This window comes from Bubalus kerabau, chromosome 7, assembly GCF_029407905.1.
Source record: "Bubalus kerabau isolate K-KA32 ecotype Philippines breed swamp buffalo chromosome 7, PCC_UOA_SB_1v2, whole genome shotgun sequence".
In the NCBI taxonomy this organism is placed as follows: domain Eukaryota; kingdom Metazoa; phylum Chordata; class Mammalia; order Artiodactyla; family Bovidae; genus Bubalus; species Bubalus kerabau.
In genome coordinates, this window is record NC_073630.1 from 24,173,465 (window position 1) to 24,192,149 (window position 18,685).

At 39.9% G+C, this 18,685-nt stretch overlaps 1 protein-coding gene across 2 annotated transcripts in view; it reads right to left on the reverse strand.

Moving 5' to 3' along the window:
- The window catches only part of MANBA (mannosidase beta), a 128,637-nt gene that overhangs the window by 23,196 nt on the left and 86,756 nt on the right, over window positions 1-18,685 (reverse strand). For both annotated transcript variants that reach the window (XM_055587820.1, XM_055587821.1), the window contains exon 13: window positions 13,009-13,173. In XM_055587820.1, the coding sequence (XP_055443795.1) occupies window positions 13,009-13,173 (165 nt within the window). The remainder of the gene's footprint in view (window positions 1-13,008; window positions 13,174-18,685) is intronic.

An 18,685-nucleotide genomic window follows, 5' to 3' on the forward strand; every position in this document is an offset into this window, starting at 1 on the left:
TAGGCATTTGAATGGTTTGCAGCTTTTTCTTTAAATACAAGAATTAAGAACATTTTATGTTCAAATCAATCTCTTTGCTTCTTGTGTTGTCTCTCTTGTCAATATATGACAATATAATGTCATAGAAGGTCAATATATGACAAACTAATGCGATAATACAATGTCAATATAATGTGTCAATATATGACACATTTTAAAGTCCTGGTTGCATGCTGCTCTATTATGTTCCAATTGAGAGATTGCCATAAGCTGGTAGCCTGCAGTCAGGGCTCAGCACACACAGATTTCAACTGGCTCACAGAGCAGGTGCTCTTGTCTCTCATTGTTGTTGGTATTATAGTTTAGTTTCTTAAGTCAGGGCCTGTATGCTCCATTTTGCCACAATCCCCAATATTCACACTCTCATCCATTTAAATTACCTGCTGGGCTCCTACAAACATTGAGTTTTCAGTCCCTAAACTGCTCCAACTCTCAGAATCACTTGCAAAATATATTTACTTCTGTATATCTAACCATTACTGAGCTGTCATTTACCTTGTCTGGCTTAATAGGTAAGCATTAGCAATCCTTTTATACTTAGAAAAAAATTTTAATGCAAACAGGACTCCTAAGCCTTGATAGGAATGAAAGGAAAAGAGCACTAGGCAAGCCCTACCTCATAGCTGATCACACCAGAACTTAATGTGAAAGTGACGACCAAGGCTCTTCAGGGCCCCGGGTTCTGTCGTGTGCACCCTGGAGCACCCTCCACAGACAGCTGGTGCCATGCCTGGAACACGGATCTGGGTTTATCCATACCAGTGGGTGCCAGTTAGGGCTAATGAATGACACCTTTGTTCATAAAAATGCAGAAGACCATTGCCTACTGTCCATCTTAAAGGGAAAATGTACAATCCTACTTGCCTGGAAAAAAATCTTTGCAACTGCCTCTTTCCCTTTAAAAATTGTACCCATATTTATACATTCATGTATTTTGCTCCTAAAGAAAACAATTTTTACACATAAGAAGGATAAATGCTTAGTCATTTCCTAGGTTACTCAGTCCCACTGTTAGCAGACAAATCTTATTTTAGTTTTAGAAATATGCCTATTTTCAGCAGCTCGCTTGATTACACTTACAAAATCAGTCTCCTCAGAGAAACACGGCATGGGAAAAAGAAATGGGACCAGGACACCAAGACCTAGGTTCCAATTCCAGCTATGCCGCTGCGATAAAGGTTGCTGTGTATAAAACCCCTTTCTCCCCTTCCTCCAGATTGGTAGGGTTATACCTGGGTTATATGCTCAGAACCACACCTCTGCCTTTGGAACTAGGAGTAGCCATGTGATAAGTTCTCCTGATATATTTACTTAAAATTATCTTGACAATAACAACCTTTCTATAAAGCTACTTTTAAACTGGATATAACTCATGCCACACAACTTACTCTTTTACGGTTTACAATTCATTGGTTTTTAGTATAGTCACATGTTGTGCAAATCTTACCACTACATAATTTCAGAATATTTTCATTATCCTCCCCCACAAAACTCTGTGCTAGTTAATACAGTGTCATCTAGTCAAGGCTATGGTTTTTCCTGTGGTCATGTATGGATGTGAGAGTTGGACTCTGAAGAAGACTGAGTGCCAAAGAATTGATGCTTTTGAACTGTGGTGTTGGAGAAGACTCTTGAGAGTCCCTTGGACTGCAAGGAGATCCAACCAGTCCATTCTGAAGGAGATCAGCCCTGGGATTTCTTTGGAAGGAATGATGCTAAAGCTGAAACTCCAGTACTTTGGCCACCTTATGTGAAGAGTTGACTCATTGGAAAAGACTCTGATGCTGGGAGGGATTGGGGGCAGGAGGAGAAGGGGACAACAGAGGATGAGATGGCTGGATGGCATCACCGACTCGATGGATGTGAGTCTGAGTGAACTCCGGAAGTTGGTGATGGACAGGGAGGCCTGGCATGCTGTGATTCATGGGATCGCAAAGAGTTGGACATGACTGAGTGACTGATCTGATCTGATTCCTGTATTATACTGCTCATTCTTCCCTCTCCTCTGCTTCTGGAAACCACTCATCCACTTTCTGTCTCCATACATTTGTCTATTCTGGACAATAAAAGAGAAATAAGTAAGTAGTATAACACAATATGTACAATACAATTTGTGACTGACTTCCTTCAGTTAGCCTAAAGTTTCCAAGGCTCACCCATGTTGGACTATGTACCAGCACTTCAAACCTTTTTATTCTGCTGGATACTATTTCATTGCATGGATATGCCACATTTTGTGTATCCACTTATTGGTTGATAAACATTTAGATTGTTTTAACTTTTCGGCTATTATGAACTTTGAGGCAGAGCTTTTTGGGTGAATATGTTTTCCATTTTCTTGGATACATCCCTAAGAGTAGAATTTCTGTGTCCTATGGTAATTGTTTTAACTTTTGGGACAATGACAAACTTTTTCATAGTAGCTGTACCATTTTATTAATACATTCCCACTAGCAAACCATTTGAGGTTTCTAATTTCTCCACATCCTTATCGTGATGGTTATAACTTTATGTGTGAATCTGAGTGGGTTAGGGGATGCCTCCTCAGGTCACAAGGGGTCGGACTGAGCTCACACACACACACACACACACACACACACACACACACACGGCTGGTAAACACTATTCCTAGGTGTGTCTGTGAAGATGTTATTGGTGATTCCATAGACGAAGAAGGTCGGTCCTCACAAATGAGGGTAAGTGTCATCACAGGAGGCTGAATGGCCTGGATAGAGCAAAAGAGCAGAGGAAGGGTGCATTCTCTCTCTTGAGCTGAGGCACAGCTTCTCTAACTCCCAACACTGGAGTTCCTGCTCACTGGACCCTGGGACTCCAGATCTACAGGAATGGCGCCTCAGTTCTCAGACCTCAAGCTGAATTACACCATAGTCTTTCCTGGTTTTCCTTCATGCAGACGGCAGACTGTAAGACTGCTTTGCCTCCGTAATCATTTAAGGCAATTCCTATAATAAATTTCCTGTTTTATATATCTATGTGCCAAGTTGCTTCAGTTCTGCCCAACTCTTTACGACCATATGGACTGTAGCCCACCAGGCTCCTCTGCCCATGGGATTCTCCAGGCAAGAATACTGGAGTGGGTTGCCATGCCCTCCTCCCAGGGATCCTCCTGACCCAGGGATCAAACTCAAGTCTCTTATGTTTCCTGCATTGGCAGGTGGGTTCTATACCAGTAGGGCCACCTGGGAAGCCTCTATCTATCTATCTCTATGTATCATATTTGGTCTGTTTCTCTAGAAAACACTGACCAATATACTTAAGCAATATTTGTCTCTTTTCTCTTTTTTTAAATTCCACATATCCTAGTGGATATGATTGGTATCTCATGTGGTTTTTTTGTTTTTTGTTTTTTTTTCTCTCATGTGGTTTTGATTTGCATTTTCCTAGTGACATACCGGAGAAGGCAATGGCACCCCATTCCAGTACTCTTGCCTGGAAAATCCCATGGATGGAGGAGCCTGGTAGGCTGCAGTCCATGGGGTCACGAAGAGTCGGACACGACTGAGCGACTTCACTTTCACTTTTCCCTTTCATGCATTGGAGAAGGAAATGGCAACCCACTCCAGTGTTCCTGCCTGGAGAATCCCAGGGACAGGGGAGCCTGGTGGGCTGCCGTCTATGGGGCTGCACAGAGTCAGACACGACTGAAGCGACTTAGCAGCAGCAGCAGCAGCAATGACATACTGCGCATCTTCTCATGTACCTACTGGTCATGTTCACTGGACAAATGTCTATTCAAATATTTCCCTCATTTGTATATTAGGTTGTCTTCTTCATTACTGTGTTGTAAGAGTTCTTAGTATGTTCTGGACATTAGACCCTTATTAGATACATGACTTGTAAATTTTTTCTCCCAATTCATGGATTATCTTTTCACTTCTGTGATAGTGTCCTCTGACACACAAGTTTTTAATTTTGATGAAATCCAATTTAATTTTTTCTTCAGTTGCTTCTGCTTTGATGTCATATCTAAGAAACTGTTACATAATCAAAATTCACAAAGATTCACACCTATATTTTCTTCTAAGAGTTTCATACATTTGGACCTTTAATCCATTTTAAGTTCATTTTTGTATATAGTGTGAGGTGGAAGTCCAAATTCATTCTTTGACATGTGGTTATTCAGTTATTCAAGTACCATTTGTTCAAAGCACTATTCTTTCTCCATTTCATCATCTTAGCATCCTTGTAGAAAATCAACTGGCCATAGATGGGCTGATTTTTGGACTCTCAAGTCTATTCAATCAATCCCTGTCAGTGCCATAGTGCCTTGATTACTACGGTTTTGTAGTAAGTTTTAAAAGCAGGAAGTGTGTCTTCCTAATTTGTTCTTTTTCAAGATTGTTTTGACTATTCTGAGTGCCTTGCATTTCTATATAAATCTTAGGATCACTTTGCCCATTTTTTCCAAAGATGGTAGTATAACTTTTGATAGGAGTTATGCTGAATCTGTAAATCAGTTTGTGGGGTTCTTAACAGTATTAAGTCTTCCAATCCATTAACACAAAATATCTTTCCATTTCCTTAATTTCCATCACTAATGTTTTGTAGTTTTCAGTGTGCAAGTCTTATATCTCTTCAGTTAAATATATTCCAAAGTATTTTATTCTTTTTGCTACTATTGTAGATGGTATTGTTTAGTTAATTTCACTTTCAAACTGCTTATTGCTTAAAATACAATTGATAATTGCATATTGATCCTATATCCTGCAAAGTGGCTAAATTAATTTACTGGTTCTAATAGATTTTAGGTAGTTTTTATGGTTTTCTATATATATAAGATCATGCATCTGCAAATACAGTTTTTACTTCTTTCTTTCCAATTTGAATGCCTTTATTTCATTTTCTGGCCTAACTGTGCTGACCAGAATCTCCAGTACAATGTTGAACAGAAGGGACAAGGGAAGGCTTCTTTGTCTTCTTCCTCATTTTAGGGAGAAAGCATTCTTTCCTCCACTATTAAGTTTGATATTGGCTACGGGTTTTTCATAGATGGCTCTCTTTCAAGTTGAGGGAGCTCCTTTATATTCCTAGTTTGTTGAATTTTTTATCATGAAAGGGTGTTACATTTTGTCTAGTGCTTTTTCTTCATCTATTGAGATTATCATTATATAGTTGTTTTTCCTTCATTCTATTAACATAGTATATTATATTGGTTGACTTTCATATGTTGAACAAGTCTTCTATACCTGAGATAAATCCTACTTTTGATATACAAAGCTTTTTCTGTGTTGCTGGATTTGAATTGCCACTATCTTGTTGATTTTTTTTTTTCTGTCTATACTCATCTCTAGTCTAGTGTTAGTCGCTCATTCATGTCTGACTCTTTGCAATCTCATGGACTCTATGTAGCCTGCCAGGCTCCTCCGTCCATGGAATTCTCCAGGCAAGAATACTGGAGTGGGTGGCCACTTCCTTCTCCAGGGGATCTTCCTGACCCAGGGATCGATCCCTGCATTGCAAGCAGATTCTTCACCATCTGAGCCACCACAGAAGCCCATAAGGGTACTCATTGGCATGCAGTCACTTTTCTTGGTATGTCTTTGTCCAGTTTTGGTATCAGGAGAACAATGTCTTCATAGAAAGAGTTTAGGAAGTGACTTTGCCTCTTCTATTTTGGTGGAATATTTTGTGAAGGGTTGTGTTAATCCTTCCTTATGTGTTTTTTAGAATTCACTTGTGAAGCCATCTTTAAGGGAAGCCCTTTAAGTACTAACTCAACTTCTTTAGTTGTTAAAGGTCTATTCACAGTTTATTCTTGAGTAAGTTTTCATAGTTTGTGTGTTTCCATGGATTTGTCCATTTCATTTAGGATATACGATTTGTTGCCCTACAGCTGTTTATAATATTCCATTATGACTCTTTTTTTTTAATCCAGTAAGGTCAATAGTCATGTTCCCTCTTTCATTCCTGATTTAGTAACTGAGTCTTCTCTCTCATCTTCTTGGCCAAGCTAGCTAAATGTTTTTCAATTTTGTTGATCTTTTCAAATAATTAACTTTTGATTTTGTTCATTTTCTCTATTGTTCCAATAAGGACTTTTTTAATGTGCTAAATTTCTGATGTCTGCTTTACTTAACTGCTGAAAATTTGATGTTATAATTTAACTAAACACCTCAGTAGTTACAGAATTTCCCTTATCTCAGCTGTAGAGAGATTTAATAGTGTATTTTAAAAAGCAGAAACCTGCTTCATTCATTGCCCTGAGAACTTGGGAAAAATACTTAACTGTTCTGAGCCTCTGTTTCCTCATGTGTAAAAGGAAAACAGTAACAGAGATGTCAGGAGATGTTGTTCAAATTACATGAGAACGTATACGAAGCACCTCATACCTCAGGGCCAAGTATTTCAGTAGACATGCAAAGAATGCTGATCCTCTGCTTGATTGTTAAATTACGTGATGCATATGAATACAACATACTAGTGTGTAATATGTGATGTTAGTAAGCATACCTTCATTCCCTTTCTTTACCCACCCTACCCCTAACTTAAAAGTTCAGCATGTTCTGGATCCCCATCACATTTGCTTCCCAAAAAGGAAACTGTTTCAGAGTAGCAGGTATCATCAACACCTGCGCCTACCGCATAGTCTGTTTCTCACCCCCCCCACCCCCCCACCTTGCTGCTTATGATCAAGTCACTTGCAATGTAGTAGATTAAATGGATCCCACCTGGAAAATCCCATGGATGGAGGAGCCTGGTAGGCTGCAGTCCATGGGATCGCTGCGAGTCAGACACGACTGAGCGACTTCACTTTAACTTTTCACTTTCATGCATTGGAGAAGGAAATGGCAACCCCCTCCAGTGTTCTTGCCTGGAGAATCCCAGGGACGGCGGAGCCTGGTGGGCTGCTGTCTATGGGGTCTCACAGAGTCAGACGCGACTGAAGTGACTTAGCAGCAGCAGCAACAAAGTACATCCCCAAACTTCTAGCGCTCATTACATGCTCAATAAATACACGAAGAATAAACAAAAGCACTAGAGGGGGCTATAAACTAAGGGGTTAGTGAAGACAGTCCACAGGCCAGCTTCCTCTCTAGCTGGCTGGCAAGAAACCATGGTGGTTGAGTAAGTCACCTAACAGATTCGTTAGTGTAGACAGTCCCCAAACTAAGCAGCGAGGTCTGTGTGACATAGCTGAAAAGAGTGTGCCTAGGCATGTAAGTTATTTGGAATACAACAGGTTAAAGTAGGACAATGAAAAGTAGGGCAAGATTATTTTGGAACATTAGAAGAATTGAAGAGGTAAGAGCCTAAGGGATGCCTTTGTGGTTGCAAGATAAAGAGAAGCCAGGGAAGGATCTAAATGTAAAGAAACTTATTGCACAGCTTTCTCAGCCAAGAGTTTTCTGAAAGTTGCATACAAAATAGATTCCTTAATAAGTAAGTAAGTAAGTGAAGTTGCTCAGTCGTGTCCGACTCTTTGCGACCCCGTGGACTGTAGCCTACCAGACTTTTCCATCCATGGGATTCTCCAGGCAAGAATACTGGAGTGGGTTACCATTTCCTTCTCCAGGGGATCTTCCCAACCCTGGGATAGAACCTGGGTTTCCCATATTGGAGGCAGACACTTTAACCTCTGAACCACCACAGAGGTTTAAATTTAGAATTTATTCTAAATTCCTTAATAGAATGTCTTAAAAATTGGCACACAGGCAAGTACCCTGGTTCTTCAGAACAGTATAATGGATTATGAAAATAAGATCAAGAGGTGGGAGTGGGAACAGAGAAAATGGACCAATGAAAGATTTACTTCTTGTATGTACACTAAAGATGACTGTTCTAATATGAAAATAATAAGGAAAGAAAAACTTGTTACCATTTCCTGTCTATACTCAGTCAAGAAAGTCCAACACTAAGGACAAACAAACAAAAAAATCAGAATTCTTATTTCTTTCATCTCAGATCCATCAAGCATCAGAAAGTCTCAAGGTAGAACCAACAAGTCCAGTTCCCAGCCAGTGCCTGATAGGAAGCTCATACTTACAGGATCAGACAAAAGTCATCACCAAGAAAAACCACCAATACATAATTCCACTGTACACCAGTCCCTGGGTTTCCCAGGTGGCTCAGTGGTCCACCTGCCAATTCAGGAGACACAGGAGACGTGGGTTTGATTCCTGGGTCAAGAAGATCCTCTGAAGAAGGGAATGGCTACACACTCAAGTATTCTTGCCTGGCAAATTCCATGCACAGACGAGCCTGGCAGGCTATCCATGGGGTCACAAAGAGTCGGACACAACTGAATGACTGAAAACACACTCACACCCAAGCTCCTAACTGTGTATCTCCAATGTTCATGAGTTTGAAAATAACAGTTATTTCTGTTAGTTCTTTGAATGTGTTTTGAGGAAACAGAATAAAGTAACCACAATAAAATGAACAGCTGGGAGGGGGAAAGCCAGCATGAAAACACAACAGCTGAAAAGGCTCACACATAACACATATGCACAGGAATAGGGACTATCTTATTTCATATATCAAAACTGAGATACTTTTATAGAATATTGGCTATGAAAAATGGCACCCCACTCCAGTACTCTTGCCTGGAAAATCCCATGGATGGAGGAGCCTGGTAGGCAGCAGTCCATGGGGTCGCTAAGAGTCGGACACGACTGAGCGACTTCACTTTCACTTTTCACTTTCATGCATTGGAGAAGGAAATGGCAACCCACTCCAGTGTTCTTGCCTGGAGAATCCCAGGGACGGTGGGGCCTGGTGGGCTGCCGTCTATGGGGTCGCACAGAGTCGGACACGACTGAAGCGACTTAGCAGCAGCACACACTTTAAAAGGGACAAATATCTGTACCACAACTTCTTTATCCATTCATCTATCAGTAGACACCTAGGTTGCTTCCAGGTCCTAGCTATTGTATATAATGCTACAGTGAACACTGGGGTACATGTGTCTTTTTGAATTATGCTTTTCTGGGCAAGTCAGAAAGAGAAAAACAAATATCATATATTAACACATATATATGGAATCTAGAAAAAATGTTCCTACTGAACATATTTGGAGGTCCAGAATAGAGATGCAGACAGAGAACAGACTTGTGGAAAGAGTGCGAGCAGAGTGTGGGGCTGACTGACAGAGCAGCGTTGAAACATGCATTGCCATGTTTCACACAGACGGCTAATGGGGAGCTGCCGTGTAACACAGGGAGCTCAACCAGTGCTCTGTGACAGTCCAGAGGAGAGCGATGAGGGTGAGGCCCGCGAGTCAGGGAACATGTGTATACTTAATGGCTGATTCACAGTGATGTACGGCAGAAACCAACACAACTTTGTAAAGCAATTATCCTCTAATTAAAAATGTTTACAAAAGGAGAGGATATATACTTATACTTATAGCTGATTCATGTTGTTGAACAGCAGAAACTCACACAACATTGTAATTATGCTCCAATTAAAAAAATAAATTAAAAAAATTATCACCAAAAAAGGGACAAATATCAACAGAATCCTTAAACTTGTGTTCTATGAAGTAAGTTTATAAATTACATATCACATGAGCAAAACTTCTTGAACTGATAATAGTTGAAAAGTTAAAATTCTCTTCATCAGTTTGTTCCAAAAAAGAGCATTCTTTTGGCTGAATGTTTTCTGTTTCAACTTCCATCCAGGGTTTTGTGTTTTTATACAGGAGAAAACTGATGAGAATAAGCTTGAATAAAAATTGGAACATTTGCTGACATAGAAAAATTAAAATGTCTAATACATTACTTCAGATCAACTCATACGACTGAGATTAGGTTCTGCCCTTCTCTCTCAGAACTTGAAACAAGTTTAGCAGAAATATCAGATAAATAAGCAGTTGCTTTCAAATAGTCTTACATGGTGCATTCACAGGTTCATGAAATAATATAGGCAAATGTAAATATTAAAATGAAAATATTGTCTATGTATACTGGTGGCGGATTCATGTCAATGTATGACAAAACCACTACAACCTTGTAAAGTAATTAGCCTCCAATTAAAATAAATTTATATTAAAAAAAAGAGAAAATATTGTCTAAAATCCAGGTTGTTCTTTTCTTTAGGAGTTAAACGTAACATGGATGTAGAGAGCAGACATGTGGACGTGGGTGGGAAGAAGGGGATGGTGGGATGAACCAGGAGATTAGGTTTGACATTTATACACTACCAAGTGTAAAACAGCTAGCTAGTGGGAACCTGCTGTATAGCACAGGGAGCTCAGCTCGGTGCTTTGTGATGACCTAGAGGGGTAGGATGAAGGGGGAGGAAGGTCCACGTGGGAGGGGATATATGTATACATACAGCTGATTCACTTCATTGTACAGCAGAGACTAACAGTGTAAACCAATTATACTCCAAAAAAAGTCAAACATAAATTTATCACATAACTCAGCAAGTTTACTCATGTATTTCTACTCAAGATACATGAAAATACAGGTAGAAAGATGTGTATGCAAATATTCATATTAGTATTATTCATAATAGTTAAAAATGGAAAATAACCCAAATGTATATCAACTGGTGAATGGACAAATAAAACATGATCTCCATACAACAAGCTATTATTCAGCAAGAAAGAGAAATGAAGTACAGATACATGCTATAACGTGGAAGAACTTCAAAAACATTATGCTCGGTGAAAGAAGCCACATACCAAAGAGGGGTATTATACGATTCCAGCTATAAGCAATGTTGAGAAAATAAAATCTACAAAGACAGAAAGCAAATTAATGTTTGCTGAAGACTGGAAGTGAGAAAGGAGAGTGATCACAAATGGGTAAGATGGATCTTTCTGGAGTGTCAGAAATGTTCTAAAATTGGATTATGGTGATGGTCACATGACTGAACAAATATACTAAAAATCACTTAACTGTACACTTAAAACAAGTGAACTTTATGGTATGTCAATTTATATCTCAACAGAGCCATTAAAAAAAATCTAGTAAGGTGCATAATGTAATATGAACAGATCTTCAGTGTATAACTCAATGAATTTTAACATATGTATACACCCATGTAACCAGCACCCAGAGAAAGACACAAAACTTTTTTAGCATTCCAGAAAGTTTCCTTGTACCCTTTTCTAATCATAAGGCATCAACTTCCTCCACAAGAGTGGTAACCACTAATTTGCTGCATATCACCTTGACTCATTTTGTCCACAGTGAAATTTCAATGTTTCTTTTGCTCAACATAACATCCGTGAGATTTATCTGAGTTGAAGCTGATATCAGTAGTTCATTCTTTTTTTATTGCTGTGGAGCCCTCTTGGGCTTCCCTGATACCTCAGTTAGTAAAGAATCCGTCTGCAATGCAGGAGACCCCTATTTGATTGCTGGGTCAGAAGATCCCCTGGAGAAGGGAAAGGCTACCCACTCCAGTATTCTGACCTGAAGAATTCCATGGACTGTGTAGTCCATGGGGTCACAAAGAGTCGGACACAACTGAGTGACTTTCACTTTCATTCCACTGTATAAATATTCCACAATTTGTTTGTAAGTTCTTCTGTTACAGAACATTTTGGTTGTTTCCAGTTTGGGGGTATTATGAATAAACATGTAATGAACATTATTTTAGATGTCTGTGACAGACATATGCACTTGTTTTTCTTGGGTATACAACTAAGAGTAGAAATGCTGATTCAAGGAGGAAGCAAATGTATAGCTTGGGTACAAACTGCCTTTAAATTTCCGAAACTGTTTAGACAAATGTCCAGCCCTACCAACAATGTCTAGAAGTTCCAGCTGTCCCACCTCCTCACCAACAGTTGGTATTGTCAATCTTTCTAACTTTAGCCATTGTGCTAAAATTACATTGTGTACACAGTGTGTAGGAGTATCCTGGCATGGCTCTAATTTGCATCTCCTTAATTAAGAATGAAACTGAGCGCATTTGCATATACTTTCTGACCATCTGGTTACCTTCTCTGATGAAGTGCCTGATCAAGAATTACTTTTTAATGCCACTAGAAAAAAACAAACTTAAAAAAAAAAAAAGATTAGGTATAAAATACAAAGAATAATAATTATAGCAATAGTTAAATAAAATAATTTAGTGTTAACTACTCAAATTATGCTTTCAAAAGTTGGGAAATATGAAGCTGGAATAAAACATGAAAAAATATAAGAATATTAAATTCTTTGTCTAAAATAAAAAAAAAAAACTGTGTCCATTTTTAACAGGTTATCTTTTTCTTATTGCTTTACAGAAGTGCTTTATTCTAAATACAAATCCTTTATCAGATATATGTACTGCAAACATTGTTCCCCAATCTGTGGCTTGCATTTTCTCTCTCCTGATGGTGGCTTTGATACACAGAGGTGTATAATTTTAATGAAGTCCAATTTATCATTATTTTCCTTCATAGTGTTTTTTATGTTCTGTTTAAGACACTGTTTGCCTATGCCAAGGTCATGAAGATAATCTCCTATGGTCTCTCCTAGAAGCTTTATTGTACTACCTTTCCCAGTTGAGTGATCATTAATTAATTTTTGTATATGGCGATCATAGCTCATTTATTTCCCATAAAGATACCCACTTGATACAGTACTGTTTATTGATAAGACTATCTTTTCCCACAGATTGCAATGGCATATTGCACCATTAGTCGATGACTGTATCATACATGAGTCTGTTTTTGGTCTCTCCTGTGTTCCATTTTCCCATTTTATCCTTGGCAAATGCTACTTTAGACTTAATTATGGAACCTTGATAGTAATCTTGAACTAGGGAATATTTGAATACACAATTTGTTATAGAATTCTGTGAGCTGTTCTTTTAAGAAAGACAAATGCCAAAAATTTTACTATTTCAGATTTTATCTGTCATCATATCTCTATTTTGAAGAAGATAATTTTTTTTAAATCAGCAAGATGAAACCCTGAATATTTTTCACCACAAAAGGCTTACAAACTCTACAGGATCTTTTACGTTAACTGCAGATAGCTGTTGAAGCCCAGAATGAAAATGGCTTACCTGAGTAAGATAAAGAGTGTCTTTGAACCTGCGTAGTTGATCTGCACTGTTTGGGAGCTTGAAGTGAAGTTCAATCTGGTGAAGCATTTCATTGTTGCCGTTAATCAAATGTTGCCGATGAAGTGCAAAGCTGCTTCTGTAAGACCAGTCCTCTTCAGAGGAAACCTTTCAAGTAAAGAAGAAGAGATTCAAACTGGGAAGTTAGAGGAGTGAAACTACCCTTTTCCGAATTCCTGGCAAACTTGGAAAATGATACACACTGGAAAAGAGCTCTGGGACCAACCTCACATTTTAGGCATCATATTTATTATTACTGCAAGACTAGCCTTATTCTCGAAGAAGGCAATGGCACCCCACTCCGGTACTCTTGCCTGGAAAATCCCATGGACAGAGGAGCCTGGTGGGCTGCAGTCCATGGGATCGCTAAGAGTCGGACACGACTGGGAGACTTCACTTTCACTTTTCACTTTCATGCATTGGAGAAGGAAATGGCAGCCCACTCCAGTGTTCTTGCCTGGAGAATCCCAGGGACGGCGGAGCCTGGTGGGCTGCCTTCTATGAGGTCGCACAGAGTCGGACACAACTGAAGCGACTTAGCAGCAGCAGCAGCAGCCTTATTCTATTTGGTATTTCTATCAAAAGGCTTCTCTCATCAAAACATGTTTTTTTTTTTAGAATATTCATTATGTACATTTTAAAATGTCATCTCATCAAAGCATAGAAACTGTCAAAACTGAATAATAAACTGAAAATAACATTCTTTTAAAACTGTCAATTCTTTAACAATAATAAAATATCACCAGTGTACCTTTTACAGAAAAAAAAGCAATAGTTCTGGCTTCCAGGCCTGTGATTTAATGAACTGTTAGCGTGTGACAAAGATGTAAGACAACTGCTGGCTACATCTGAAAATATCAGAGTTTAATTTTAATCCAAGCTACACAGAGCCTGAAAAAACATGTTCTGCTCCACCCTGAAAAAACCCTGAAAATTAGAAAACTTAATAATCCCTGTTTATAAAATGACTTATAATTCCCAGTGATCATGCAATGCATAGATCAATCCACTTAAAAAGGAAAAAGTTATTCCTTAGGAATTTATTTATACCAAAATACATGCAATATACACTGGCCATACTTAAGGAGGGTGTTTTTCCAAATTGAATTAATTTTTGGAAAATGTTACCACCAGACAGTTTAGAGAACACTAATTACTATTACTTATTTGAGACAGAGGTATTAGTATTTACAGTCATCCTGTACACATTTGAGATGCACAAGCCTTTACCAGCGGTAGCTTTTCCTTCTTTCTATACTTCCTTCTTTTCAAAGTCGGAAATTTCTCCAGGCCTTTCAGCCCTCTGACTGCTAATAATCTGAATATATTCCATAATCATAAATCTGATCTGTTATGTGGGAAGCTTTCTGCCTTCTGGGGGCTATGCTTTGAAACTCTTGTAAATTTCAGCTGTAATGATGCTACAACCAGAAAACAAGCCTTTATTGTCTCAGTTTCTGTGGGTCAGGAATCCGGGCTCAGCTTAGCACGGTGCCTCTGCCTCTCCCAGAGGCTGCCTTCATCTCGAGGCTCCACTGGGATGGAGGTGGGGAATACTGCTTGAAGGACTGATTGATCTATCTGACTGATACTCTAAAGTTCTGAGCACATGGTGGATAAGTAGTTACTTATTCAGTGAATATCCAGAGTAGCAGTTCTTAATCCTAGCTGCGCATCAGAACCCTAGGAGAGTTAAAATAAGGAAAGAAAAGCTCACATGACACCTTAGAACAAGTGAATCCAAGTTTGGGGGGTACAGTCCAGGCGTTAGTTTTTTAAAAATGAAACAAACCAAAGAAAAACATCCGAGAGTGATTCTACTGTATATTCAGGGTCTACATCTAGGGCAAAAGTGTCAGATAAGTCTCTGATTGCTTTCAAAATATTAACTCACTTAATCATCATAACAACCTTACGACTAAGTACTATTATCATCCTGTTTTACAGAATGAGAAAACCAGGCACAGAAAGATTAAGTTCTTGCCCAGAATCCAAAGCTAGTTAGTGTAGTCTAGCTCCAACTTTCTTTTAAACCATATAGCTAGCGTTGACTTTGGAGAAGGCGATGGCACCCCACTCCAGTACTCTCGCCTGGAGAATCCCATGGACAGAGGACCTGGTGGGCTGCAGTCCATGGGGTCACTAAGAGTTGGATACGACTGAGCGACTTCACTTTCGCTTTTCACTTTCATGCACTGGAGAAGGAAATGGCAACCCACTCCAGTGTTCTTGCTTGGAGAATCCCAGGGATAGGGGAGCCTGGTGGGCTGGCGTCTATGGGGTCGCACAGAGTCGGACACGACTGACGCGACTTAGCAGCAGCAGCAGCGTTGACTATATGAATAGTAACAATAGCTTACATTTTAAGAGCTCATCACTATGTATCAAGAACTGTGCTGTGTTTCAGTGTATTAATTTAGTATTTATACACAATCATATGGCACACACGCATATCTGAAAGTGCACACACACAAAAAACAAATGCTCCTTGAAGTATCTACTACTATTAACCCCAATTTACAGATGAGAACATTGAAATTCAAAAAGAATGAATGATCTGTTCGAGGCAATATAGCTAGTGTTGCTGCTGCTGCTGCTAAGTCGCTTCAGTCGTGTCCAACTCTGTGCGACCCCAGAGACGGCAGCCCACCAGGCTCCCCCGTCCCTGGGATTCTCCAAGCAAGAACACTGGAGTGTATAGAAGTTCTAATATACAAATGCTGATCAGTTTATTACAAAACCCAGGATTAGATCTGATAGAGTGCCTGAAGAACTATGGATGGAGGTTTGTAACACTGTATAGGAGGCCATGATCAAAACCATTCCCAAGAAAAAGAAATGCAAAAAGGTAAAATGGTTGTCTGAGGAGGCCTTACAAATAACTGAGAAAAGAAGAGAAGTGAAAGGCAAAGGCGAAAAGGAAAGATACCTCCATCTGAATGCAGAGTTCCAAAGAACAGTGAGGAGAGATAAGATAGCCTTCCTAAGTGATCAATGTAAACAGAGGAAAAAACAGACTGGAAAAGACCAGAGATCTCTTCAAGAAAATTAGAGATACCAAGGGAACATTTCATACAAGTTCAGTTCAGTCGCTCAGTCATGGCCAACTCTTTGCAAACCCATGGACTGTAGCACAGCAGGCCTCCCTGTCCATCACCAACTCCCGGAGCTTGCTCAGACTCATGCCCATCGAGTCAGTGATGCCATCCAACCATCTCATCCTCTGTCATCCCCTTCTCCTTCTGCATTCAATCTTTCCCAGCATCAGGGTCTTTCCCAATGAGTCAGTTCTTCGCATCAGGTGGCCAAAATATTGGAGCTTCAGCATCAGTCCTTCCAATGAATATTCAGGACTGATTTCCTTTAGGATGGACTGATTTGAGGACAGAGGATGAGATGGTTGGATGGCATCATCAACTCGATGGACATGAGTTTGAGTAAGCTCCAGGAGTTGGTAATGGACAGGGAAGCCCGGCGTGCTGCAGGCCATGGGGTCACAAAGACTGGACACGACTGAGTGACTGAACTGATCTGATCTCCTTCCAGTCCAAGGGATTCTCAAGAGTCTTCTCCAACACCACAGTTCAAAAGCATCAATTCTTCAGCACTCAGCTTCCTTTATAGTCCAACTCTCACATGCATACATAACTACTGGAAAAACCATAGCTTTGACTAGATGGACCTTTGTTGGCAGAGTAATGTCTCTGCTTTGTAATAGGCTGTTTGTAAAAGGCTGTATTACAACCTTTGTAATAGGTTGGTCATAGCTTTTCTTCCAAGGAGCAAGCATCTTTTAATTTCATGGCTGCAATCACCACCTGCAGTGATTTTGGAGCCCTCCAAAATAAGGCCTCTCACTGTTTCCATTGTTTCCCCATCTATTTGCCATGAATTGATGAGACTTGATGCCATGATCTTAGTTTTCTGAATGTTGAGTTTTAAGCCAACTTTTTCACGCTCCTCTTTCACTTTCATCAAGAGGCTCTTTAGTTCTTCTTCACTTTCTGCCATAAGGGTGGTGTCATCTGCGTATCTGAAGTTATTGATATTTCTCCCAGCAATCTTGATTCCATCTTGTGCTTCATCCAACCTGGCACTTCACATGATGTACTCTGCATATAAGCTAAATAAGCAGGATGACAATATACAGCCTTGACATACTCCTTTCCCAATTTGGAACCAGTCTGTTGTTTTATGTCCAGTTTTGACTGTTACTTCTTGACCTGCATACAGGTTTTTCAGGAGGCAGATAAGGTGGTCTGGTATTCCCGTCTCTTTCAGAATTTTTCACAGTCCATTGTGATCTACACAAAGGCTTTGGTGTAGTCAATAAAGCAGAAGTAGACGTTTGTCTGGAATTCTCTTGCTTTTTTGATGATTCAGTGGATGTTGGCAGTTTGATCTCTGGTTCCTTTGCCTTTTCTAAATCCAGCTTGAACATCTGGAAATTCACGGTTCACATACTGTGGAAGCCTGGCTTGGAGAATTTTGAGCATTACTTTGCTAGCGTGTGAGATGAGTGCAATTGGGTGGTAGTTTGAACATTGTTTGGCATTGCCCTTCTTTGAGATTGTAATGAAAACTGACCTTTTCCAGTCCTGTGGCCACTACTGAATTTTTCAAATTTGCTAACATATTGAGTACAGCACTTTCACAGAATCAAATTTCTTCATGCAAAGATGGGCACAATAAAGGACAGAAATGGTATGGACCTAACAGAAGCAGACGATATTAAGAAGAGATGGCAAGAATACACAGAAGAAGTATATAAAAAAGATCTTAATGACCCAGATAACCACAATGGTGTGATGACTCACCTAGAGACAGACATCTTGGAGTGAGAAGTCAAATGGGCCTTAGGAAGCATCACTACAAACAAAGCTAGTGGAGGTGATGGAATTCCAACTATTTCAAACATGGAAACTTACATTACCATGGGGTGGGGGAGGGGGGACAATGGTGGGACTGCTGAAAACAGCTGTCACTCGGACTTCACTGCCTTGTACGGCATCGTGGCTGTGTTCCCCAGCCCCCTGGCGGCTCAGAATGCCTCCCTTCACTTCAACAAACTTAGAATGGCCAAAAAGAACTATGACCTGAGGATCCTGGAGCAAGCCAGATCCCAATAAATGGAAGAGAGAAGGGACCAGCATGGCAGGGGTCAGGGCAAGGTGGAGGGGATCGAGGGGCCCTGTCAGACCACAGACAGAGGCAGAAAGTAAGATAAGGTCCACAGACAGACACTGAACTGGAGCCTAAGACAGTGGGGATGAAGATGGAAACAGACACTCACACCGGCACTGGACTCTTTCTCACTCCCCTGCCAAGGGTCCCTCCTTTTCCCTGGTTGGCCCATGTCTGCTTCCCTTTCTTTCCTATCCTCTTCTATCATTTTTTATCTCCTCTCTCACCATGAAATTAATTCATATTTTTTGGTCAGTAGAATTGGGAGGGTCCCATACTCCCCCATTCTCCTATTTCCCTTACCATTCCAAGCTCCCTCTTCTTTTTTGGTCTTTATAAATATATTTATATGGACAGAATTAAGAAAAATTGATTTCCCCTCTCACCCCATCTTGTCTCCCCAAACCCCACAGAGTTTAAACTTGGCCTCCATCCG